Source organism: Chelonoidis abingdonii, chromosome 14 (assembly GCF_003597395.2).
Source record: "Chelonoidis abingdonii isolate Lonesome George chromosome 14, CheloAbing_2.0, whole genome shotgun sequence".
NCBI lineage: Eukaryota > Metazoa > Chordata > Testudines > Testudinidae > Chelonoidis > Chelonoidis abingdonii.
The window spans coordinates 7,096,615-7,124,448 of NC_133782.1; the positions used below are offsets into that span (position 1 = coordinate 7,096,615).

A 27,834-nucleotide genomic window follows, 5' to 3' on the forward strand; every position below is an offset into this window, starting at 1 on the left:
TGGTACAGTTTGTTCTGATTAGACTCATGACAGGCCCAGAGCCACGCCTTTCAGCGGCCCAAGGATCATTTTTATGAAAGTGTTCACCTCACTCTAGCTAACACATGCACACATGAGAGCTTATAAATTAGTGGTTTTATAGGAAACTTGGTAGGGGAGAAAAAACATGAAAGGAAGTTAACAGCTGCAACCAGCCCAATGGTTTCACTGGAAAATCCCCTGTCAACTGCTGTTTTCCATTAATGAGAATGCAGGATATGCTCTGGTAGGTTTACAATTCTTTGTATAAAATTCTTACACAATCTCAGATAATTGCAACACATGTACCATTCCACTCTCTCTCATGAAATTGGAATTATTTTTTCCTTACGAGCTGAAATTAAAAATAATTTATTAGAGAATAGTTAATGAAAAAGCACTGGGAGATTATGCAAAGTTTTGAGTTGAATGCCTAACAGGGGCTTGTCAGTAAATTGCCTTGGTGACCAATTATGCAAAATGGGAGACAGAGGTTTGGGAAGGGATTCCAGTGATTAGCTAAAGCTTTTCCAGCATTCGCTTGCACAATCAAACATAGATCATTACTTTTTTTTGTAATCCTTTACATCAATATGGAGAGCTGAGTAAAATTTTTTAATGCACATAAGTAATGATTTAGGTGCTTAAAGCCCATTGGGTTTTAATGGAATTTAGGTATCTAAGTCACAGAGGCACTTAGCAAAGGAAACCCCATATACAAAGAGACAATATTTTAAGGTTCATTCTAAGCACTATCGGTAAAATTATCCATTCATTTTTGGAATAAAAATTACCATATACCCAATTCTGCAATGTGATCTGAGTGGCCGGAGAGCTGTGGCCGGAGAGAAATTGAAGGCTATTTCCTAAATATGATTTTTATTATTTGCAAGTTGTATTATTATTTGCATTGTTATCTGCATGTTGCACTAATATATACTATTGTTATCTCCTGCAGATACTATTGTTATCTCCCGCAGCTAACAGCCAAGATCAAGGCCCCGTTGTCCTAGGAGCTGTATACACATATAGTAAGACCCAGTCTCTGCCCTGAAGAGCTAACCATCTAAAAAGATAAAACAGAAGAAGGGTTTGAGGGGAAACAGACTACAGAAAGAGAAAGTGATTTCCATGCACTGCCTGAATGGATCACACTGTAGGATCAGGGCCCATCTCTGTACATGGTCGTCAATCACTATAGGGATTAATTTTCCTTTTGGTACAGGGGAAAATATTCACTGGGATAAACAGCCAGGCAAATGGCCTCTAATGAAAGTGATGATCTTGGTTTTCCTTCATCAGCACCCAGAGAGAGCAGCCTTCACTGAGGACAAATGATTAAAAACAAAACATTCAAAAGGGGCAAGATTAATTTAAGCCAACAAACAAACACAGAGAAATAAGATGAAATTCAAGCTGCCAGAAAGAATTTTGAGGCCCTTGGCTGTTTCCTCCCCAGCCCACCCCAGGTTTTAATGACAAATTGAAAGACCCTTCACAGACATCTTCATTATAGCAGTCAGGTTTGAAATGGAAAATTGCTTGACACACAGGAGCTGCAAGGAATGGTGGTAGTTTGCTTGGTATAGCGCTGGGTGTTAGCTGCCCTTTGCAGAGCCTGCCCCAAAAACCCTTGAAGTCAGTGAGTCCATTGGTTCCAGTGGGCTATGGAGCACTTCCACTTTTATGATGAACGAAGGAAATACATGTTCGATATCACAGAAACTAGGGGGTAGAAAAGTGCTCTTTGATAGTCATGCCCCATCTCCTGCCAGGGCAAGCATTTTCCCTTATGTTTTGCTTACTATATGTTTAAAAGTATTTAGTTATTTCGATTTATATAAACTGTAAGAAAAGAGCATCCATCCAATGCTCTGTGGGCCTGTGCCAGGCACTTAACATGCCCTGTACAATTTACATATAAACAGACCCATCAGTTCCCCTAGAATCAGTTCAACTCCAACAACATAAATATAACTGCAATTAATGCACCCAGGCACACAATCTCCAGAGTCCCAACCCCACTACCCAGCCCTTATCCCCACTGCAGGAGCAAAAAGCTCGACTGGAATACTGACCAACTCAGACTCTTACAGCCCAGCGGAGGAAGGTAGTTGCAAAGGCCAGGGGCTCGGACAAAGGACAGCCCTCTTTCTGATATGGATGAGGTGGCAGTATGTCACCAGGAGAGAGGCAGCCTCTTAGGTTGGTCTCAGGACATTCAGAGCTTTTATAGCTCAAAATAGCATAACTGATGGGATTTCACATCATTGTAGGAATGGTAACAAAAGACCCTAGCTTGGGGTCCCAAGCCTGGTGATGTTGCAAAGCAATTCAGGTTTTGCAAACCACTTCTTCAGTACATTGCCTAAAGACACAAAGTTTCACACTGCATTCCAGCTACGGGTAGGGGGAATAAAAAGACAAAAAGAGCAGCCAGTGGACTCTGTGATCCTCAGTTATTTAAGTTTTAAATACCTTTGAAGGCAATTTCCACCTCCATTAAAATTTATGTCTGCGCTTCTTTCTTGTATCATATTGTACAACTGCTGAATGTGCACATGAAAAGAGAAAGCAAATGATCATACATGAGTCCAAATGAATGTGCCTCTACATGAATAATAGAGGTCAGAAACTTCAGCAAGAAGCATTCTTGCCAGTGTCTTGGACAGTTAGAACTGAGGAAACAACTTAACTCCCAATTGTACCATTGGTGCCAGCCATCCAGAACCAAGTCAACAAGCTTGACGTGAATTAACACATCCCAAATCTAACAGCTCCCTCTGTTGGAATCTGTATGAAGCTATTAGGTAGGATGAGAGCATTCTTTACAGCACGCTCAAGGCTGATGGTGATCTGTCTGTGGTGGGTAAAATACACCAGAACAACCCTAGTCTCCTACTCAGTCAGTGGTTAACACAGTAACGTTATACTTAAAAATAAATGTAATTAGTGCCCACTTACTGCTATAACTCAAAATATGAATAATGAAGGATTAATATACAAGGAATATACTGTCCCAAGAGTCTTAGATATGCAGTAAAAGTTGGACAATTGTAACTAAGGGAAATTCAGATTATAAATTATCAGTAAAAATAAATTATTTGGATAATTGAATACCAAATTAAAGGGACACTATCAATCTATGTAGGCTAACAATGAGAACTTTCTTCAAGGAAGACAAATCCTATGACGAAGTCCTAACGGACAATGATTAACATACAGGGGACAAAATGTTACTTTGTTAATAATTCAATTATCTTGTAAATAGCTGTTAAGTTTTTGCTTTGTTGAGGAGCCTGTTTCTCCCCCTCAGCTATTAGATCCTGATTTGCAAAAAGCTAAGATGTATAACTGCTCGCACAGAAATGTGTGTGTGCCTACTTTGTATATGCAATTACCATGATTGCCTGCACAACTGGCCATTTGTGCATGCAAGTCCCTGATTTGCACATGCAGTCAAATGTCTTAACATTGACAGTCTCTAAAGTCTTTAAAAATATTTAAAGGCTGAAGGAATTTACTTTTCTTTAACTGAAGTTATTTTTCCCCTGAAGAGGTTGATGTCTGTTTAAAGTAAAACTGAAAGATGCAGGATTGTTTCATTTTAAGTCAGCACATCCAGTCCAAAGCTGGATATTGAGAATTATTGTCTCTGTGTGGATAGCGGAGCAATTCAGATTGTCAATTTTAAATTATTTCCATTCCCCACCCCTAAAATGACTGCACACTTTATTGTATTATTACATAGCTGTTGTGATTGGGTTTTTTTTTTAATGAAAGTTAATACTGAGAAACAGAGATGAGAGTTATATTCCTGTTTAAAAGGACACCTGTTGCTGATAAACACATTTGTAATACAGGTGTATATTTTCTATAGTATTTTGAGTCTGCTTTTTCTTATAATTATTCTAATAAATGAACAATATTACATGTTCCAAGGGTCTATGGGAAGAATTGTCAACTAAACACTCTTGAGAGTTCCAGTTCAGAAGTGTTGCATCTCTGTGATGTAAATTAACATCCCAATTTTAGTCTTTTCACTCCAGTACTTCCCCTGCTGCCTCAGTTAAATTGTTCCAGGGTGCAGGACACATCAGCACCCCTTAATTTTTATGAGACAATTACACTTCTATCCATCTCTATATAATATTACTTTTAAAAAAGCATATGTATAGAGCCAAGCTCCAGCATCTCAGCTATCCTCAACACTGCAATTCATGCAGCACCTGGCTGAAATAGGCATTTCTTTAAGGAGAGGATATTATGCAGAGACATCATCAGCATCGCCAAGCCCAAGCGTTAGGCCACAAAGAATTAGGAGATTGGCTAAGCACAAAAAACGCCGTTTGTTTTATTTGCGGTTTGGTTTGAGCATGTAGGTGGCAGTCGAGTCACGTTTTCAAGCTTTTCTCCTCAATAGCGAGGGACAGAAACTCACTCTTTTTTAACGCAAGTTGAGATTCTCCCCTCCTCACACACCTCCAGGAGACAGAGCTTTAAGAAAATCACCAAATATTACCACACAAAATCGTGAGAATTGGCATCACTGCATCATTCTAATATAGCAAATGCTTTGGAATTCGAAGGACAGCTTCCTAAAACTCCTGCAAGGTCTTCTCATTCCTCTCTCTAGTGCAGGGGTCACCAACCTTTCAGAAGTGCTGTGCCGAGTCTTCATTTAGTCACTCTAATTTAAGGTTTCGCGTGCCAGAAATACATGTTAACATTTTTCAGAAGGTCTCTTTCTATAAGTCTATAATATATAACTAAATTATTTTTGTATGTAAATTAAATAAGGTTTTAAAAATGTTTAAGAAGCTTCACTGAAAATTAAATTAAAATGCAGAGCCCCCCGGACTGGTGGCCAGGACCCAGCAGTGTGAGTGCCACTGAAAATCAGCTCGCGTGCCACCTTTGGCACGTGTGTCATAGGTTGCCTACCCCTGGTCTAGTGACTGTTTCAATTTCTTAAGCTGACAGCCCCCACCTCCACACTTTAGCACTCTGGTTAGCATGCTGAAAACCCCGTATTCACCCTAGATGATAGTATGTGATAGGCTTTTTGGTTTGTGTCCAGTCTTAATCTCTTTAATTAACATTTTGCTTTGGAGTGGAGAGGGTGGAGTGCCTTCAGCGAGAAGTCCCTGCCCAAGTCCACTTTAAATTCTGGCTCTGCTCGTAAAGAGTTTTACTAGCATAGCTGTGTCAGTTACAGGTGTGGTTTTTACCAATAGAGCTATGATGGTAAAAGCCCTGGCTGCAGACACAGTTATATTGGTACAACTGCCCTTATACTGGTAGAGTGGAAGTTAGGCATCTAATGGAATTTTCAACACATTTATTTACCTCTTTATCTTTTAAAATCTGGTCCTGAGAATATAAATTAAGGGAGATGAGTCAGCTGAATAAATTGCTACTTTAATACTTAATCACATTAAGTATAATTTGGATCTGGCTCTCCCTTATTAGCCTTATCACATTGCACCTATGTATTTAAATGAAAACAAGGGTTTGCTCATCTGATTGGTTTCCTTTATTTTTGGCAGGGCTTTCTGACTGCAACAACCGTTGTCACACAAGCAAGGTTAGGCAAGATTTGCTTTTAAAAAAAATACAGCCATGTACAGTGGTCTCAATACCTTATCAAAATGCACAAAACACATGAAAAAAAGCATTAAACACGCATCACATATATAAGATACCAGCCCGTGCTAGATTGACAGAGACAGATAATCAAGACCGTGTACCAAAATGATAGTTGCCAATGGGATTACAAAAGTAGGTGCAGCCAGCAGTGCTGCTTTGGTTTTTCTTGGCTTGACTTCACTTGAACAGTTGGATTGAGTTATTCCAGTAGAGCTAGCTACAGTACGTCCACACTGCAATCGGACTGAGTGACTGCAGCGCGTGTAGACACACTTCAGCTAGCTTCGTTGCTATTGTGACTTGAGCTAACTTTGATCTAGCTCGATCAAAGCAAGCTCAGGTATGTCTACATGTGCTGCAATCACACTTCTAACTGCAATGCAGATATACCCCCCACGGAGAGCAACTACACTGCAAAACCACACTGGAGCTCTATAGAGCAGGTGGGTTAGCAGCTGAGTTGTGAGTTGGATTCAGGGGTAACTTAACAGATTTACCGGTACGCTGGGCAGCCAGGATCCTGGGCAAGGTCGGGGGGCAGCTGTGGGCCCCTGGAAGGAGCGGGACCTCAGATGGAAGGGGCAGGGCTGTGGCCAGACTCTCCCAGCCAGCCCTTCAGCGTTGCCCAGCACGGCCGCTGCTGGGAGCCCTGGGCCCTTTTAAATCGCTGGGCCCTGGGGCAGTTGCCCCTTTTGCCGGCCTCCTGCCATCAGCGGCCCTGCCAGTACGGTTGACTGTGTACCGGCTTTCTTACCGGTATACTGCACCAGATCAGCTTACTTTCACCTCTGGTTAGGTTGCTGCCTTCCCCTGCATTAAACAGCTCAAGCATCAGCAGTACTCAAACTTCAAGCCACTACTCTTGATGAACCAACTAGCTCAAGCTTAAAAGCACTGCTTAATTTGAGCTAGAGATTTTTGTGTGTGGACAGGATTAGATTAGACACACAATTCAAGTTACACCTTGAATTAATGGCTAGGGTGACCAGATGTCCCGATTTTACAGGAACAGTCCCAATAGTCAGAGATTTTTTTGATATAGGCACCTGTTACCCCCCAATCTATCCCAATTTTTCACACTTTCTGTCTGGTCACCCTGCTAACAGCAGTGAAGACAAGCCCTTCTTGTTTTCTTTTTTAAGGTCTCAGCTTAAGACTCTCCTGCAGCTAGGAAGGGTTTACCGCCATGCAGGTTTGCACTGGTATGAATATGTGATTTTAAACTGATTTAGTTAAACCAGTGCCAAAGACTGTGTGTTTCAGTTTAAACCAGGCTTGTTTCAACTAATTTAAATAGCTTGGGAACAGGTTTAACCTAAACTGAAATAAGTCACTCTTATACTGAAATGAGTGTAGAAAACACAGGAGTTTGCACCAGTTTAACTAATTTGTGTGCAAATTTGTATGCGGGCACCCCCAATTTTCTTATAAACCCTCTCACATCTTCCCAGTTCCACCACTCCCTCTCTCTAAGGCAGTGGTCTCAACCTATTTACCATTGTGAGCCGCATCCAATACTACCTGTATGGCCCTGAGGATGTCACATAGGCACAGCTGTGTGCTGATTGGGCCTCAAGTGGCCCACGGGCCACAGGTTGGGACCCACTGCTCTAAGTAGATAATCCCTGACACCACTTTTTACTTAAATATAGACTCACAGTCCACCAAGGGCCAGTTTCAGCTCTGGATTCTGGCCAGTGGAATTCCTGATTGACTTCAAATAAAACAAAAAATGTGAAGTTCTCCTTGTAGAACTCTGAACAGCACCATCGTCTGGATTCCTCTTGAATGCTGCAGGACTCAGGGTGACCAGATCTGTCATCATGGATGGGTCCAACAATCGGTACGCTCTGTGGTTTCCTGCGTCATTTTCACCAATATGGTGTGTGGCTGATGGAGGGAAATGTGAACCCAAAGACATAGCCTTGCGTTCTCTTCTGCAAGTCCTGTTTATACCATCTACACTTGCATTTTCTTGACAGTTTTAAAACACTTCCCAGCAGTGTCATCTGGGCACCGTCAGGATGTGGGGCAGTGAGCTGTAACCGCAAGTCCGCCAGCGGCTACTAACAGAGAAAAAGCACACAAGAAGGAGAGTTCGGCTCCTCTCTCTGGTCCCAGGCCACACACATGCTGTAAACTTTTGTCAAGCCATTGTACAGGATCACCATGGCCTATTAATATCTCAGTATGCATTAAAGTTCAATGCATATTAGTAGAGCTCATTAGCACCTCTGCAGTTAAAAGGTCCGTCAATATTTTCATTATGAACCTGTGCACTCAGAAGTTTATGACTTGGTTGTAAATATGTTTTGAGCCAAAATTTGGGACTAAAAAAAAAGGGGGGGGACACACATTTTCAAAGAATCTGGGCATTAAATCTGAGCCTGCAAATTTCACACCCACAACTTTTTGGTGAGTGTGGGTTTGGCAGCAGATGTAAATTGTAAATGTCTCCACTATGCACCAACGATAATTTACATCAGTTTAGGGCCTGGCTCTGAAATGCCCTAAGCCATGCTCCAAACTGATTCATATGTCGTGGCAACCATCTGCCTCAACGGACGACGGTGTAAGTACCAAAGCAGATCAGTTGCTAGGTGTCATAAGGCAGCATCACGAGTGGCTAAAAAGGCCAATTCTCAAGTGACAGTCCTTGCCACGGACTGGAGCACAGAACTGAAGCTTAAAACCAAGATGCCAGGTTGAGGCCCCTTTGAAAATGTGTCCCCTGCTCATTCGCTCCACAAGTACAATTTTTTAAAACACAAATGCTGAACAGAACCAAACAGATTTTACATAAGCTACTAGAATGGATGTAGGGAGAAGAAGTTTTATGATTTTACATACATGAACCTCCGTATTTAAAATAGCCCTAACAAAATAAAATTGCAGACTGTTAAATCCTTCCTTTCACAGAACACTCGTTGATTGCAGCAAGAGGTCCACACGAGACAGCTTGCAGAATCACCTCTTTAGAGCATAAAGTGGACTAAGCCTTTTTGGTATTTAAAGTAAAAAATTATAAATAACTTAACACAATCAGGCTCCAAAGCATGTGTTGCAGCGACATGGTAACTCCTTTGGTGAGCATTCAGCAGTATGGATCCATAACACAGAAACAAGTCTTACAATTAATGTAAATACATAACACACACTTTTTAGGCTCTTTTGAATGTCTCCTGTATTCCTGCATTCCTTTCAATGCATACTGGAAACAGACCCAGTGAAGCAGAAAACACTTGGTATTATGGATCCATAGTCCAGAATGTGAGCCATCCTTCATATACATTCACAGCATATGGCAAAACAATTCTGAACCCATTCCTTTGTACACCTTGATTGTACCTGTTATATATATGGCAATACTGAGGCACACAAGGGCAAGTTAAGGACAGTCCTTGGTATTATTAAGTTCATTTAGTGCTGATGAAAGGAACTGATTGACAGCCCTGGAGAGGGGAGTGATCTTCTCAGCCACAGAACAGGTAGAACATGGACACCTGCAATGCATGATTCCCGCACTGCTCAGATGTCTCATCTCTGTCCCAGAGGGAGCATCTCTTAGGATGAAAGAGGCGTTCACTCTCAATGAGCCATTCAGTCCTTGGCATCTCTGCTGAGACTCTCAGCTAAGGTACCATTTAGTGTCAGCTGGGATGGCATTTCCTGCTTTAGGAACTTGACTGCAGGTACCAACTGATTTCACATAGGCCATGAGCTGTTTCATTCAGGCACTAGTCAATTCAAATTCAAACTGGTGACCTAGAGCTGGAAGGCTCTATAACCCATCAGCCATCCCCTGAGCAAAGTTTTAATTCTGGATTTCTTCCCCCCTCTGGGTTTAGTTCAGTCCCGTAATAGTCTCGCAATAGATGTTTTTCTATTTAAATTCTGCAAAATAATAATATTCTCTTCTGCAAACAACCATTTGCACAACCGCTATCAATAGAAGTTACAGTCCTAAACCCTTCAATGCATTTCATTTGCTGAACTCATCTTTACAGCGACTATAGATCTACATATGCAGAATCTGTGTCCATCCTTTGGGCCTCTCCAAAGATCAGGAATGTACAGAGCCCCAGGGCATTAACTGTAGCCACAAGGTTGAAAACAGAAACCCAAGAACCAGTGGTTTCAATCAGATGCCCGGCTAAATACACACAAACGACACCTGTGTACAGAGAGAGAGCAGAAATGAATCAAATGGAACTTGGCCAGGTCCTCGCCCTGTAATGTCAGCTCAGCCAGAGGATCCCCCAAATGAGGGACAATTCCAGGAAAATCCCTTACCTAATAAGGCTCCGCCTGTATTTCCAACGCCTGTAAAGAGAAGAAGGAAACCCCTGCATCACATCAATTTGCACATGATGCTTCTAACCATAAGATACTTGCTAGGAATCCGGAAATTTCAACACTCGCATGTGCCCTTTCGATAGCCTGACTCCTGTGTGGGCACAAGCCTTAGACTCGTTAAAGTGCATGCACATGCAGTTATTTGCACCTGCCGAGGGCAGGGGAAAGCACATGAATAAGCACAGGGAGAGCTGAGCGTTGATAATCTAGCCCTGAATGTGTACAGTGCTGCTCCCAAGACTTTTCACTCCCTTTGGGTTCACTCACGCTGGTTAGACACAGCCCCACTGTATGGCTGTCAGGGTAGCGCTGCAGCTCCCCATGGGGTAGAATAGGGGAGAGCTCTTAGAAGTAGACTTCCTCCCAGAGCTCCCAGAAAGAGCTTACCCACTGCTATGCCTTTCAGGCAGTGCAGCATATACTTTCCCTAAGGTGTACTTAAGTCGCTCAGCTATTCGGTGTGTGGAGAGCAGGCTCTACCTCCTCCCCATCCCCCTTCAGGATGTCTTGCTCTCCCAGGGGGATGCAGAGACTGCCCGCGAGTCTGGCTGCTGTGTAGGAGAGAGAACTCCTAGCACACTCCCTATGCACCCATAAAGCCACGCAGTTTCATAAGTAGGACCCTACCAAATTCACAGCCATGAAAACTGTGTCACAGACCAAGAAAACTGGTCTTTTGTGTGCTTGAACCCTGTACTATACAGATTTCATGGGGGAAACCAGCGTTTCTCAAACTGAGGGTCCTGACCCAAAAGGGGGAGTTGCAGAGGGGTCACAATGTTATTGCAGGGGAGGTTGTGGTAGTGCTACTCTTATTTCTGCGCTGCTGCTGGCGGTGGTGCTGCCTTCAGAGCTGGGCAGCCGGAGAGTGGCGGCTGCTGGCCGTGAGCCCACTCTGCAGGCAGTGCCCTGCCAGCGGCAGCACAGAAGAAGGGGTGGAAATACCACGCCATGCCATCCTTACTTCTAGGCTGCTGCTGGCAGCGGCTCTGCCTTCAGAGCTGGGCTCCTGGCCAGCAGCCACTGCTTTTTGGTTGCCCAGCTCTGAAGGCAGCACCACCCACAGCAGCGCAGAAATATGAGAAGCTGTACCACAATCCCCCCCTACAATAACATTGTGACCCACCACACACAACTCCTTTTTGGGTCAGGACCCCTACAGTTACACCACAGTGAAATTTCAGATTTAAATAGCTGAAATCATGAAATTTACAATTTTTAAAATCCTATGACCATGAAATTGACTAAACTGGACCATGAATTTGGTAGGGCCCCATTTTCATAAGCACCCACAGCGCATTTGGGCACAATCTTGCCCTTTTTTAATTTCTCTCCAACATGCAGAGCTGGGTCATGGATGTTAGCAATCTCTACCTTCTGTTACATCTCTGCAACCCTAATCAAGTCAAAAGGCTGCCTGGACTGAGCCACGTTCCGCCCTCAGCTACTTGTGTTTACATGTAGTTCCCTGGGAACTATTCCCCATACATGGGTATATTTTCTGTGCAAATAAAAATTGTTAAAAATGCCCCTTACCAAACAACAAGCCAGCACATGATGGAGCCAGATCCTGAACGTTGACTGAAATGCCACTGTTCACAAAGAGAAGAGAAATTAAAGGCTTTTTATTTTTAAACAGGTTTTGATTGTTTTTCAGAATTTACACAAGATAAGCATGCTGTTACTCAGTGAAGGGAACCAATCTGAACCAACCCTGTGGGGAGAAGAAGGAAGGAACTGAGAACCAAAATATGGTTGAAACTGAACCAAGATGGGAAAATAACTGAATGGAAAGACTTCAAAATAAGAAGCAAAGAGCTTCAGTATAGTGGGAAAGTGGTGGTTAGATGGCTGCAGTTACATTTATAAAGTGTTAGGTGGGGCCAGAACAAAACTTGAATTCTCTTGGGTGTGTCCATCATTAGCCTGCTAGAACATGCCAGCTTCACTGTGCTAAGACTCAGACACTTTTCCCTGCCAGACTAGGACTCGGTGTTGCTGTACCAGTTCAGACTCACTGGTCTATGAAGCCCAACATCCTGCAGGGACCAAAATCTGATGCTTTGATTAATAGCTTTTAAGGCAAGAAGGAGCCATTAGATCAACTAGTCTGTCCTCCTGGGCTGAAGCCCAAGCCCCAGCATCTCCCCCGGAGCCCCATGGGGCTGAAGCCCTGAGCCCTGGTGACCCCGCTTCCCATGAGGCTAAAACTCCATGACTCCTCTCCCCACAGCTTAAGCCAGGAGCTCTGCCGCTCCACAGGGCAGAAGCCCCAAGCTCCTCCCCCAGCCCAGTGGTTGAAGCCCAGAGCATCCCATTCCCTTCCCCTGCTGCTGGGCCCTGGAGTTTTTATATCATGTTGGGTGGGTGGGGGTACTCAGAAAGAAAAATGTTAAGAACTCCTGCATTACATCATCCTCCTGCATGTCACAGGCCGTAGAATATCACCCAGTTACTCCTGTATGGAGTTCAATAACTTGTGTTTGACTAAAGCATGCCTTCCAGAAAGGCATCCCATCTTGAACTGAAGCCATCAAGAGATGGGGACTCCACCTCTCCCCTTGGTAGGTAGTTCCAATGGTTAACAGCCCTCACTGTTTAAAAAAAAGTCTTATTTCTCATTTGAATTTGTCTGGCTTTAACTTCTAGCCATAGGTGGTTCTTCTGCCTTTCTTTGCTTCTATGATAACTCAAATTTAGAGGCAGAAAGAAAACCAAACAAACAGTTGTGCTAAAATTGGGAAGAAATCCCCAGTTCTAAGTGGACAATAAGAGTGAAGTAAATAACAGTTTACAAAGGATGGGGTGAATTTGCCAATGACTTCGCTAGAGGCTGGCATATGTAGGAAGGTGCTGTGGAAACTCCTCTCGTGAAAACCTCATAATGCATCTCAGACCTGATCTGCAGCAACCTGGCTGCCCCATCTGCTAAGCAGCATATTCATCCATTACCCCTAGTCTGGCCCTGTGCTGGGCTGTTTCAAGACTAAGCTGAGGTAATGGGAAGGTGATGAGAGAAATCCTTGAATTTGAATCGTGTCATATATTTAATATTTCCCAACAGTGGGTATTTACAAGGATTTAGCTGGCTGTCTTGAGTCACTGATGCTTACAGTGCTCATATTCTGAACACTTCATCTTTATGTACAGTCACTGCTCAATAAAGCCTGGATAAATCCTCAAGCCTTCGATCTTAGATTAGAAATCTTCACATGTAACAAATAAAACATTGGTTCAATTTGTCTGCTAGGTGTTTGACATATAAAGGCAACATGGCTTATTGAACAGGGCAATAGACTAAGCCTCCGAAGACGTGGGTTCTACTCTTGGCTCTCCCATTGGCCAGGTGGGTGACGTTGGAAAAGTCACTTAATCCCTTTGTGCCTCAGTTTCCCAGTGGGGGTAATGACATCTGCCTCCTGAAAAGTACTCTGTTAGAGCTATGCATTACTCCTATGATCATTACTATTACCTGTGGTTAAAGGTCTGAAGTCCAATTGAGACAGATGCAAATACTATAGCTTTGCAAAAACTGGATGTCTGACCCATGCACAAGGCAAAAATGCTTGATACGCCTGATCCGATGACCTGAAGGAGAAAGAAAATTAAAGACATCTGCAACAAATTCACTGCGATTTGCAGGGAACAAAAGTAGCTCCTATTGCAGACGGGCTCTCCCTTTTTGAAATACGATGGGCTCGTTATGGTTCTGTACACAGAGCTGGGTGGTTCTTACGACTTGTTTTCCTCTGCATGGCACCTTCACGTTCCTAAGGCAACGGCCTACGGGCACAAATAAGTGTTCTTCTGTGAGGCAGAGGCAATGGAGCATGTTATAGTGCAGCATTTCCCAAATGATGGGTCCTGACCAGTGTTCTCTCTAATTTCTTACATCCATGTGCGGAATGAATTTTGTTATGTGCACCAAGATGAAGGTGGTGTGTGATACATCACCTTCATAATGGTGTAGATAACAAAATTAATGTGGTAGGGATGGGGCTGAGGGGTTCAGAGTGTGGGAGCGGGGCTCAGGGCTGTGGCAGAGAGTTGGTGCAGGGGGTGTGTGGGCTCTGGGGTGAGGCCAGGGATGAGGGGTTTGGGCTGCAGGCTTCTCCAGCCCTCTCTCACCACAGCACCTCGGGGCCAGGGAAGAGGCGCCTCTCCCTGGCCACAGCAGCTCTGGGACAGGTCCATGCTGGGTCCTGCAGAGAGGGCTGCCTCTCCTCACCGCAGCCCTGAGTCCCTGTGTGGGGCTTAATAGGCAGCTGCGCAGCTTGGAGGAAATGTAGGTCCTGACCCACTAGTGGAGGGGTAGACAATTACTTTTTGTCACGGTCCAAATTTCTTGGTAAATGGTATAGTCAAGATCCAGCCTACAGAGAAAATAATAATAACCCCTCCTTCCAACAATAATGATAATAAGTAAATGAAAAGATATCGGGGTCTGTTCAAAAGCGGTCCGGATCTGGCCCACAGTCCCCCTATTGACTACCCGTGCACTAGTGGGTCGTGGGAAGGGTCTAGGTGGGTTGCCAGTCACTGCCCCCCCATGCCATTCTCCCCCTCCCCCTGTGCTCTTTTCTGCCTGGCCAGGGAAGCAGGCAGCAGCACGGGGAGTGGGATCCAGGCAGCAGCAGTGCGGAGGAAGCAGCCGGAGCCAGCAAGCTGGCTGGTAGTGACTGCAGCCTAGTTGTAGGGAGAGAAGGGCTGACTGGATGCAGCAGGGGGCAGAGCTGGGAGCATGAGGGCAAGGGGCTGAGGGGAGCTGAGCAGGGGTTTTGGCAAGGCTAGTGAGGGGAGAGCAGGGGCTGAGAAGGGGAATGGGGAGCAGAAGGCTGAGAACAATCTCAGAATTGCTGTTGTACACTCACAGGATTTTAGAAATAGTCGTTCCTGTACATCTCTATGTAACAGGGGCTCCTCATAAGAGACCAAACACAGCTGGGGGGCCACCTTAGTAAAATGTTTGGGAGCCGCTGTTCTACAGAAGGGATGCGCTGCTCTCGCATGGGGATTTTGTTCTTCTTCGTTCTTTTGCTGTTTCCCTTCATCTAAAATCTGAAGAGTTATTCGGTGTGAAAGAACACGCTTGCTCTGCGGGGCTGACAAAAACCCTCCGTATCGCTCACAAAATCGCCACTCCCAGGTAAACTGTTAAAACATCCTGGTTTGTCAAAGCCCAGTGAAAAGGTCATGGCCTTTCTCTGTATCCTTCCCACAGATGCTGGTTACCAGCTATCTGCCTAGCTTTGAAAGCTCTTTTTTTGCAACCAAGATCATGAGTGAAGCTTCCCAAGAACTCGAATCTGATGTCCACTGTTAGACTAATACGCAAAATTGGCGCTAACAGATAACTGATGTTTCACTCGCAGGCTTTCGTCTTCTTACCTGCATGAATTTACGAACGGTGATCGTTTTATAGCCTGAAAGGGAAAAGGAAGACGATTGGAGGCATTTGAACTAGACCCCTCTCAGTGAAGCTGGGACTAATGTTTCAGTCTAGAAGAGTTCAACACTCATAGTTTGGGCTCATGTCAGGAGAGTGAGTATAAGGTAAACTTAACACACAGGGTCAGAGTCTGTTCTCAGACATGTGCCTACAGCTCCCATACAAGACTATGAGGCTTTTAGCTGCTGACAAAAAACTTCCACCCCCCACAAGAGGCAGTGGCTTTGTCGGCAGGAGAGCGCTCCTGCCGACAAAGCACTGTTCACAACAGCGCTTTTTGTCGGTAAAACTTTTGTTAACAAAATGAGAAAACGTTTTGCTGATGAAGTGCCAGTGTAGACAAACCCAAAGGGCGTTACAAATATGTAGAGGCCATGTAGAGGACAGTATTTATCCAAGTTCCAGGCCAGAAGCTCAGCTTCCCCTTTCTCCCATCAAACCTGTCTCCTCCCATCCAGTCTTTTCTTTGCATTACGAAAAGACAGAGCTGATGAACAACCCAAGGATCTCTTACCCTGATTGATCAGGTGATCAGACAGGAATCCGCTAAACAAACTTGTTGGGATTGCAACCAGCCATGGCACTACGTTAAACACCCAGCCCTGAAAGGGAGAAAAATCCTCACAAGAAAAGTGAAGAGAACCAACGTTCACATCCTGCTAATGGAGCAGGGTTTGTTTGCAGCTAATGGATTTTATACTGCAGGCGTGTTTCATGGGACATTAGGATTTACTCTTTCCCGGTGCTTTTGCTCACCTAACACAAGAGCTTTAAGCCACTTTCTCACAACATTCCTTCCAATGCTCTACAGAGTTCGGTGCATTCAAGGATGGGGCCTGAGGTCTGTAATGTACGTGCACACGTGGTGCTATATAAATAAGTGAATTGTTAAATACCATAAAGTCTGACTAGCTTTACATCCATGACAGAGAGGCAGAAATTTCTCTCTAGAGTAGTAAAGAAGGATTAAAAGTGGCAGAGTTTACTGGCAAACAAGATTCTGCGGCACAGAGCCAATATGCAAACTGTGTATTCTATGCAGCCTCACGGGTCACCAGCAAAACTGCAGACTAAGTTCAGACTCTAGCCGCTATATTATTAGCTAGCATTTCCGTGCAACTGAAGGAACACAGCTGGGTTTTCTGGTGCCAGGGTTGAGCTTTCAAGACTGGTAAAGAGGAAAATCTTGCTTTGTCTTTTCAACTCAGAAAATGTATTATGGCTGTAACTGAAGACGACTAATGGAAACATTTTCAAGAGCACCTAAGTAATGTAGGAGTTTATATCCCACTGGCTTTCAGTGAGATTTTCAGAGGTAGTTAGGTGTCCAGTGGGATTTTCCAAAGCACCAAAAGAGGTTAAGCCTCTGAGTTCAATGGGTGTTAGGAACCTAACCTGTTCAGACGCTTTCGTCAACCGCACTAGGCACATATCTGCATTGTTAGGAACCTAAATACCTTTGAAAATCTAGCCCTTCATCACATTTGAAGAAGGAACTTAGGCTCCTAAATTGCATTGCCAGTTTGCAAAACAAGAGCCTGACTTTCAGATGTGCGGAACACTTGCAGCTCCCAATGATGCCAGCTGGAGCTGTTCTCGCTCAGCACCTCTAAGCTTGTGGCCAAAATATATGAGAAGAACACTAGGACATGGAACAGTGCCACACAGTTCTTTTATAGGGTCCATTTTCAAATCATAGCACACTTCACGGCATGGGCCAAAGGTACAGGATTCTCGTCATTGAATTGGACATTAGCAGAGGCAGAAAAACAACTCACCTGCAGCATGTATGTTTGGCCAGTAGGTGACATAGTTTTATCACATTAAGGATTATTGTCAACCCTTTCAATTTACATTGAATGAATCCACGTTTTATTAATATTTATGAAGCAATGGCCAGATGCAGGAATATTATATAGAGCATCTTACATAAGGGCACAGGAATTAAATATGTAACAGATGGCTAAATTACCAAATCACTGCTACCCAAGCGTATTACGAGAGGTGCTGCAAATCTTGTTATAACAATATGTTTGCTGGTTTAATACATGATTTTAATATAAATATCAAGTATGTCATAAAGCCCCTGGTTAATGTAATAAATGTAAGGGACCCTGGGAAATTCCAGAAACACACGACAGAGCCGCCATAGAAAAGACAATCTTGGGATTTCTGTGGGCAGAATGAATTGTAAAAATACAAGATCTCAGCCCGGAAGAATTTTAACCAAGTTTCAGAAGAACGGGTGATTTATTTGTGCAGAGCGGAGAGGGGCCTTTCTTCAGAGCTTTGCAAATAAAAAATGTGTATTAATTAGTAATGAAAATTTTTATCGTTGTAACAACTAATGATATCACGCCTCTAAGCTCGGCTATGCCAGTACAGTAACAAAGGCCCGTGGTGGTTGTCTCAAATTGCTTGCAGCTATGAGCTCTGTGCCATCCTCACCCACACAACAGGGCAGCCCAGAGACCACAGAGAACTCTGTGAGAAAGGGATTCATGACGGGGAGCTGCTGATGTGCAGGAAGTGCAGCATGTTGACACTGCTGAAAAGGATCAGAGCAGGCAATGCTATCTCTTGGCACTGCTGGTACATTTGGATAGTTAATCAATATGGCCACATCCTGCAATCAGATCCTATGATATCAATGTGAATGTGCAGGTGCAATGGGGAGATTTGATGGCATGGATCAAGGCCTGTGTTTGAAGCTTTGTTTTAGAAGGGACGTGCGGGAGGTACAAGTTTCTATTCCCCTATTATTAAATAGCTGGACTCCTGCATATATCAGGCATATACGCCCTGCTTGCCAACACCTTCACGTAAGAATCAGGGGTGAAGGCAACAGGCCACCACCATGTATCTAAGGTTACAGCACATCCATATGGGGAAGAAATCATTCCTCCTTCTTCCTCTTTCTCTCCCTCTCAGCAGTGCTTGATCCCAAGAAAAAGCTTTTCTCCTATACTGACACGGTCTTCCTGTCTCATCCAAAATCCGTGGCCCAGTTACCAGTTGTGTGTTTTGAGGGAGTTGCGTTAGATCTCATGGGCTACAAAGGAAGCCTTGGACAGTGCAGCAGCAGCTTCTTCTTGAGAGCTTGACATTATGGAGCAACCGAGAGTGTTGCTCCTTGACATATTCTCAGAGGGGACCCTGCAGCAAGACAGGGCAAGTGACAAAATGTGAGTGAACCTGTCAGAACAATGCGGAAGGACTAGGCCAATCAAAATCAAATGTAGGGGCGAAGGGAACTAAAATCAACCTCCTAGTGTTATTGGCTCACATACCGAAAGGGCCATTCTCTTCAGGCCTGATCCAGAGCCCGCTGAAGACAATGCAAAGCTTCCCAGTGTTAACAGGAGCTAAGTAAACACATGGAAATACTACATCTGTTTGCTTGTACTGAGCTTTCAGAGTCTCCGCTTTGCTGTGGTGTCAGCCTACCTTAGACTCGGGAAAAGTGTCCTTAAAGAAAGTTGGCAACCAGGAGAGGAGGGTGAAAAATGTGCTGCCCGTAGAAAGCTGAGCTACTATGACAGCCCTGTAAATATACAATGGGAAAAAGAATCAATCAAGATGACAGATCACATTGGATTAAAAAAAAGGGGGATTCTAGCTACCCACTACTTCAAGGCAGTGGTGTCAGGCATATATATAAACCCTCTATAGAACTGAAGCTGCTTCCTGAGATTTACTGGAGATACCTAACCCCACCTGACTGCCAGAGCAAGAGGAGAGAGCAATGCACCAGTGAATTCTCATGATGCTTTCACCATAGGCAGCTTTGAATGGGGCCTTGATACCTCGACAACTTAAGATACAATCAGTGCTGATAACCATCATACTCATGGAGTGCGTCTCAGTATGAAAGATCCCATCAGCTCCTTACTTACAGCAGGACTTGTGCTTTTCCCTGGGATTTTGTTTAGGTCCTGCTAAATGTCTGTTGGGCAAACGTGTCCACTCAAGCGATATTAGCGATAATAAGCAACTGATTTAATCTCGTATACTAGCTGGGGTGGTGCTGCCACTGAAACAATAACACAGACGGTTTGGAACAGAACCCTATCTGACAGGACACTGCAATTCAAGTGTACCAGGAAAAATTACTAGCTTCATGTTACACCTACATTATTAATATAGCTTCATTCTCACCAGTGCATCCTTGGCACCCTTTCCAGAATACTGCCCATTTCCCCATCTATCACCTTACTGTCTTTAAAGCCATGGCCATTTTCCCTCAGATCCTGTCACTGTCTTTCCTTAAATGGCCACAAGGCAGATGTGTTGAGCTATAGAAAACACTCCCCTGCTCTGGGCTGGACAGTGTTAAATCCAGAAACCTAAACTAGCAGGATGTAATGTCTCCTGAGATACTTTATTAAGTCAAAATGACAATTAAAAGGGCATTTTTTGGTTGTCTCTCTCAGCAACGAGAGCAAAGATTACAGCATCCAGTGTCCTCTGAGCCACAAATGCAGAGTGTATGCAATGAGAGACCAGGTGGGGGCACTAATATATTTTATTGGACCAACTTCTGTTGGTGATAAGCTTTCGAGTCACAGGTCTTGGAAAAACCTGAAGAGCTCTGTGTAGTTCGAAAGCTTGTCTCTCTCACCAACAGAAGTTGGTCCAATAACAGATATTAGTGCCCCCACCATGTCTCTCTAAATACAGAATGTGGCATTATGCCCTGGACTGTTTGAAGCACAGACAAATATAGTTCACACAGGATGGGATGGTGTAAAGAGACTCACTCTGCAATAGGATAATATCCTGCTAAATGATGATGATTAATTTACTGCCTAGTGATCATAGAATCATAGAATATCAGGGTTGGAAGGGACCTCAGGAGGTCATCTAGTCCAACTCCCTGCTCAAAGCAGGACCAATTCCCATCTAAATCCAATCCTCGCAGCGCAGGGCTTTGTCAAGCCTGACTTAAAACCTCTAAGAAAGAGATTCCACCACTCTCCGTAGGGAACCCATCCAGTGTTCACACCACTCCTCGTGAAAAAGTTTTTCCTAATACCAACCTAAAACCTCCCCCTGGCAACTGAGACCAAGAACTCCCTGTTCTGTCCATCTGCTCCACTGAGTCTAGATCCATTCTCTTTGGGAACCCCTTTCAGGTAGTTGAAAGCAGCTATCAAGCTCTCCTCATTCTTTCTTCTGCAGATAAACAATTCTGTCCTCAGCCTCTCCTCATAAGTCATGTGCTCCAACCCTAATCATTTTTGTTGCCCTCCACTGGACTTTTTCCAATTTTTCCACATCCTTCTTGTAGTGTGGGGCCCAAAACTGGAACAAGTACTCCAGATGAGGCCTCACCGTGTTGATAGAGGGCAAGGATCATCCCTCATCGATCTGCTGGCAATGCCCCTACTTATAAAGCCCAAAATGCGTTAGCCTTCTTGGCAGCAAGGGCATAAAACTGTTGACTCATATCCAGCTTCTCGTCCACTGTAACCCCTAGGTCCTTTTCTGCAGAACTGCTTCCTAGCCATTCGGTCCCTAGTCTGTAACTATGAATGGGATTCTTCCGTCCTAAGTGCAGGACTCTGTACTTGTCCTTGATAAGCTCATTGGTGTAATGATTATTGTTTTGATTTGGATATTTATATGGCAATGATTTGTAAACCTGTTAAAAATTCCTAAATAAATAAATAGCTATCAAATAAAAGTAGCAACAAGAAAACCAGATTCTGCATGAGAGAGGGGCTGACATGCACAATACACATGGCCGTGACATATACTCACCAGATAGGGGCCTTTTTAAATAACTGCTTCCAGGGAACTTTGGTCTGTTTGGATAACGAGAGGCCCTTTGCTAAATGTTCTAAGTGAATGATGAGTTCTGCAGGGAAGAAATATATCAAATCAAAGCTATGTTTTCCAATAGTCTATACAGACACGCTGGATCTATTTTATCCTAGGGCTTAACCACAGGTTTAAAAACTGCTTAAAATGTTCATTCATAAGGATAACTCTGGAACACCTATGCATTAAATCATAAAAACTACTTTAAGTAGCCATGGTGTTCTAACTAAACTTCTTCCAAACCCCCATCTCACGCACACACACACACGCACGCCTCCAGACACAGCAAAGCAAGAATTAATGCTGAACCTCTGTCCTGAAAGGACCCTGGTGTGGTCTCAATTACTGCCACTGGCCTTGACAAATGCAACCCCCACCCTGCCCATGTCCACTCAGAAGGCTGTTGCAAAGATCATTTTCCTAGCCCATCACTTTGCCCACGTCACCCTTCTCTATGCATCCCTCCACTGGTTACTCTTCTCTGTTGCACCAAACATGGGCTAGTTGTTTTCACTTTCAAGTCCCTTGCTGGCCTATCCCCCACCCTACCTATCATCTCTCCTTCACTGTCAACTCCTGCCTGCCTCTATTGCTCAGTTGATCCATTTTCAAACAAGCACCTTTGTGCTTCTCCGATGCTGCCCCTTATACTTAGGAGATACTCCACACAAGGGCGCTGGAACGGCAGGGCAAGGGGGCCATGGCCCCATCACTTTCTACCTGGCTTAAGGGCAAGCAACGGAGAGGAGGGGGCAGAGAGGAGCAAGTGGGGGTAGAGTCTTGGGGGAAGAGGCAGAGCAAGGGCGGGGCTTCAGGGGACAAGGCGGAGTGAGGGTAGGGACTCAGGGGAAGAGGTGGAGAAGGGGTAGGATTGTGGTTCAGGTGCCTTTGCCCCCCTGCCGACTTCTAGGGAGCTTCTGGTGCTCCTGGCTCCTTGAAAACATCCAAAACCCACCTAATTATGGTCCTTCAAGATCCTCCTTAAAACTCTCATTTTCTGTAAAACTTACAAAAAATTAACCCAACAGCCAGGCTGCAATCCATGAAGGTACTTAGGTGCCCAAGTCAGAGGCTTAAGGACCTAAGTCCCAGTTCTGACTCCACTGCCATCCATGAATCTCCTCCCAAAACCCGTAGGCGCCTAAGCTCACTCAGCACCCAAGTTTTTGCAGTAGAAGTTCTCTATGCACCTACGTTTCTGCCTAAGCCCCAGAGAGATTCACAAACCAGGAATAGCCAGTCACATATGGGGCTGATCCAGTATGTTTGCTCAGAGGTGGCCTAGCAGGTCGGGTGCAACTCAGAATCCAGCCAGAGGAGGAGGTGGTAGTGCCACCTGTCATTTGCCCCAGGGTTAACAATTGCCATACATCACTTTCCTGTCATTTCCACAGCACAGCCTAGTGAATAGCTATTGCCAGTATGAATGAATAGGGTGGGAGGTTACCTTTTTCATTCAGGAGGTATTTGCACATGCAGTAAACCCAGAGCAAAGTGAGTAAACCAGAGAAATAGAAGACACTTTCCCAGCCATACCAGTCCAGAAGGAGGGACCCTGCCCCACCAATCACCAGCGTCCTGGAAGGAAAAGCCAGAGAGATCATGAGATGGATAAGAATGTTCTTTGGGCAAACTCACAATCCATGCATTAGCGGTAATGAGTCAACACTATGGTTTATTGGATGTTATTTATCCAGCCCTCAAGAGCTGTTCATCTTATCAAACATTTGCATTGGCTAATCACTCCTACCCCAATGATGCTGAGAGGAGAGGTTGCCTGGTTATTAAAAACCACTCCACTATACTATAGACCATTCTAGAGCCATTGCACTGGAGAAGAACCTGCTCTATTTCTTAATTTGACACTTTGGGTCAAATCCTCAGCTGGTGTAAGTCAGCGTAGTTTTACTGAAGTTGTTGGAACATGGTCAATTTACAAATCCAGGCCTTTGTTTCCTACTGATGTCTGAAATACCTGCCAATGAAAGGATGCCACAGAGCATTCTGAGGTACACTCTGATTGTAGGCACTGACGCAAGGACATTTGAGCCCAGTTAGGTATGTCTACACAGCAATTAAGCAGCCGTGGCTGGCTTGTGTCAGCTGACTCGGGCTTGCGGGGCTCGGACTCTGGGTCTGTACAACTGCAGTGTAGACATTTTGGCTCAAGCCCCAGCCCACGCCTGGATGTCTACAATGCAATTTTATAGCCCTGCAGCCTGAGCTCCATCAGCCCAAGTCAGCTGACTGGGGCCAGCCATGGGGGTTTAATTGCTGTTTAGACATACCTTAGTCCTTCAAGCAAGATCACCATTTATATTCCAGAATACATCTGTCCGCAAAAGAAAGTCACAGGATGGAACTGAGTGATAAATAGATATGGTGCATAAAATACTACTGCTGCTTTGCAGCTCTATAGCCCTTTCTGTCAGAGGTTCTCCAAGAACTTTACAAAGGTGGGAAAGTATTATTAATCCCCATTTAACAGAGAGTGAAACTGAGGCACAGGGAGGTTAAATGACGTGCCCAGGATCATGCAGCAAGTCAGTGAAAGGGTCAGAAACAGAATTCAGGACCCTAGATGCTCTGTCTTGCTCTTTCTGCTGGACCATGCCAACTCCTGTTGGAAACCAAATGTAATAGCAACTCCTTCAAGCCACTTACTCGTAAGAAAAGATAAAATCCCATTAATCCTCAACACACTTGAGAGAACAAAATATTGTAAAGGTCAAAGACTTCAGTAATGAGTGTGTATATTCTATAGCAACTGTCTGAGCCTTCTTCAACTGGAACAGATACCCTCCAGGATCCAGTGTTCAAGATGTACTTTGTGGGTGGGTGTTTTTGCCTATAGAAGTTTAACGGCACTTTATCTCCTATGGCATCCCTCTAAGACTCTGTCACTCACCATTCAAAGCCAATGGGAACTTACCCAAATTGAGACCCAGTCCCTACTGTGCTGCACGTGAAAGCTCGCTCACTCTCACAGACCTTCTGAGAAAAAAGGCTGGCCAAGGCAGGGAAGTACACTCCTAGCAACAATGGAAATGAAAAAGTCAGCCGTTGCCAGTCAGGGTACACAGCACTCACATGTTTGACTCAAAACGAGTCAACAAAGCAATGACCTCCCGGTGTCACACACCAGTATGACTTATGGCAGCCCACGGTTGCCCTTGATATACCACATGGCCACTTGGAAGCTCAATAGTGCCTTCTCTGTATCTGCTGCCATGCCCCCCTTTACTGTAATATCTGAGCCCCTCCCAAGTGTGAGTGCATTTATCCTCACAACTTCCAGTGCGATAGGGCAGGGCCTTTATCCCCATTTTACAGCGGGGGAACTGAGGCACAAATTCAGTGACTTGCTAAAAATTACATGAGGAGTCTGAGCAGAGCTGGGAACTGACCCCTGCTCTTCTGACTCCCAGGCTGCGGAACCTTAACCACCAGGTCAGCACTCCACCACTACACAATAGCTGAGCCACACCAAAACTGATCCTTTTTCTCCTCCGGGGTTCAAAAAGCTTTAGTAACTTTTAATCCTTATAAAATAGTTGCCAGCTTTTTCTTATGGTGAAGTGGGTGATTCATCCTGGTTCTGGTGATGACAACATCATGTGCCCTGCTGAGTGCCAGGGTCACATGGGATAGCATCCCAAGACTTTACACAGTAATGGCACCTGATGGTTTCAGTGGGGAGTTGACATTCATGACACTATGGAGACAGACGTGGAGAGGATGTGAAACTCCCTGGGTGGGAGCCGGGGAAGAGTTGAATTCTAGGATGGGTCAGCTGTTGCAGTGGTTAAAATCGGGCTAATTTGCACATGGTTAAAATTGGAATGGATGCTACTAGTGTTAATCTAGTCCTTGGTAGACATGTGGCCCCGAAATAGTAAACTCTTACATAGAAAAGGAGGAGTACAAAGAAAGACGGGTGGGAGGAAAAGGAGTAAGCAGGAGAAAAGGCCCTCACTGAGAAGCTACGTTGGCCTGGTAGCTTACAAAAATGTAGTTATTTATAATGATGTATCAGGCACCCAGTCTGTGGAGGCAGAAGCCCAGAAACGAAACAGTGAAAATAACCCAGAGTTTCTTATTGGTTAACAAGAAAAAGTCACCCAACCAACTTTTGGGTAGCACTTGCCAGGCTTCTACACTTCCAAGACCTAGTTCAGCAAGCGGAAGAGAAAATCATCCCAAATTATCAAAGTTCAGGAGAAAGGCCAAAGAACCCCTCAAATTGCAGGTGCTTTGAAGCATGTTTACCATTTCAGAGGCAGACACAGAGATTAAAGCTTTGTATAATGACAGCACCTTTCTCAGAGACAAATTTCTCAATTTGGTAGCCACTCCGCACCCAGCCACAACAGTTTTTATAACAGGAGTTCCAGGTGTGGGGGCAGCTCAGAAACAGCCTGCTCTAACCAGTATTGCAATTTATATATTGCAGTTATGACTTTCGTTTGAATCCATTGTATATGGAGTTGTAGTATAAGCATGAACGAACAAACACACAATTTTTTGTCTCACCTTGCAGTAGTCCCATGAGGAATCGAGCAATTGTCATGAAAATCAGGTGGGCAGAACTGATATAGGTGAGCAGCGGAGTGATTGTGGTGATGAAACCCCAGGCAGACGCAGAGAGGAGGAGGACTTTTTCTCCTCCGATCCTGAAAGATAAGCATGAATTATGCAAAGGGGGAACTGTGGGTAGGGTATGGGGTTGGTGGATGGACTAGGAATCAGGACTTCAGGCGTCTCTTCCTAGCTGTTTAATAACGAAAGTCAGCCAGGCCTCTCCACCTGACCTTCCCATCCCACAAATGTCTTCAGGGATGGCCAGCTGACCTCCGCCCTTCACCTGCTTCCTTCAGAGAGGTGAGCAGCAAAGCAGACCCTTCCCCATCTCAATTGCACATGTCCTGTACCATCATGTAGCAGCAGAACACGGCATCATTCCTACCATATAACTGCACGTCTGAGAGGCCCTAGAATGCACTGAGAGCGAAGGGGTACCCAAGGAAAATCCCCACTTGCTCCCCAACAGCAGCAAACAGTGGGGATAAGTGACTGAATCCCAGCCACACTCATACTGTCTGGGATGGAAATTGATTACCCATTCCACCTGTCCATACAGTTACATCTTCAGTGACGCGCGGGCACCCATGGGAAAGTAAACAAAAGCAGGAGCGTGTTAATTACAAGCCCGCCTTAGAAACACAAGGTGAACACAGGCAAAAGAAGGTGAAAGAAACCTGATTTTAAAGCAACAGAGAAAGTTTTACAAACAACAGAGAGAGTGTAGCAGAAGGGCAGGCTGGTCATGAGCTTGGAGTTGAGAGAATCCCTGATGCAGGGGAAGTTTTAACAACAAGCAGTTAGCACTGTACTCTTCTTCTCAAAGCACGACGACATTTTCTGTTCCATCCACTCTTCAGCATTAGTTCTGCTTGTCTGTAACCTTTCGTGTCCTGTGTGCACTTTGCTTGAAGAATCTATTAAAGACCACAATGCGATGGCACAGCCCGCTGCACACACAATGTGCAACTCCGAGACTGTGTTTCTTACACAAGATTTTACAGGAAAGCCGTGTCCCCTTAGGACACTGCAGTCTGGGGGATGAACTCCAGCAGGTAATTACTGGGGTTTCCACAGAACAGCTGACTGGGGTTTTTTTGATTGTTTTTTTTTTAATTAATACAATCAAACTGTGCGGCACATGCTTTTCCCAAGCACAACTAGAGGCTGCAAAGGGGAATAAACTCAGAAGGAACTGCTCAGAAACATGGGCATGGAGCGAAGAGAGAAAAAACAGATTCTGCGGATGAGAGGAAGAAATGAAGAGTTGATTTCCCTGCAGACCAGGGAACGGTGCCCCTCGCTGGTTGTTCATTGCTTGAATAACCAGTCTGAAAGTTGCCATCCACGAAAGGACGGCATTTAGTTTTTGTTAATAAATAGATTGTGCTGGATGTGAGCTGTTGGTTAATGCTGGCTATGGGAAGAGCATTGCAATGATCACCATCCCATAATAATACAGCCTGGTCTACACACAAGTTTTGTACTGGTATAACTATTTTGGTTAGGGCTGTGATTCTTTATGGCAGTAGTTATACCAGTACAACCCCTAACGTGGATGCAATTCTAAAGGTGCCTTATACCTACCTAGCTTACTCCTCTTCCTATCCGGGGGTAAGCGGACTAGTACAAAGGCCAATTGATGTAATTGCGGTCACACTAGTGGGGATTGCACAGCTTGAACTATACCGGTATAGTTTAAAACATGACAACTTTTGCAGGTAGGTAACTCCTAAACTGCACACAGGCCACACTCCAGCAAAGCTCCTCAGTATTTGTGTAACTTTAAGGTCAGTGACAACTTAGAAACCAGTGGGGACCACTCACATACTTAAGTTTAGGTACGTGCTTAAGTGCTTTGCTGGATCAGATCCATAGAGCTTGATCCAAAACTTACTGAAGTCAGTGGAAAGGCTCCCACTGACTTCAATGGACTTTGAGTCAGGCCTACAGTGCTT

The 27,834-nt window shown here is 44.6% G+C and overlaps 1 protein-coding gene across 1 annotated transcript in view; it reads right to left on the minus strand.

Annotated features, from left to right (window-relative positions):
* Nucleotides 1-9,677: 9,677 nt before the first annotated feature.
* The window catches only part of SLC17A9 (solute carrier family 17 member 9), a 28,634-nt gene continuing 10,477 nt past the window's right edge, over nt 9,678-27,834 (minus strand). Inside the window, exons 3-13 of the mRNA XM_032766379.2 lie at nt 25,829-25,968; nt 24,228-24,327; nt 22,743-22,873; nt 21,236-21,332; nt 18,920-19,016; nt 15,987-16,074; nt 15,412-15,446; nt 13,496-13,611; nt 11,560-11,615; nt 9,961-9,990; nt 9,678-9,841 (exon numbers count right to left, since the gene is read on the minus strand). Coding sequence (XP_032622270.1) covers nt 9,678-9,841; nt 9,961-9,990; nt 11,560-11,615; nt 13,496-13,611; nt 15,412-15,446; nt 15,987-16,074; nt 18,920-19,016; nt 21,236-21,332; nt 22,743-22,873; nt 24,228-24,327; nt 25,829-25,968 — 1,054 coding nt within the window. The remainder of the gene's footprint in view (nt 9,842-9,960; nt 9,991-11,559; nt 11,616-13,495; nt 13,612-15,411; nt 15,447-15,986; nt 16,075-18,919; nt 19,017-21,235; nt 21,333-22,742; nt 22,874-24,227; nt 24,328-25,828; nt 25,969-27,834) is intronic.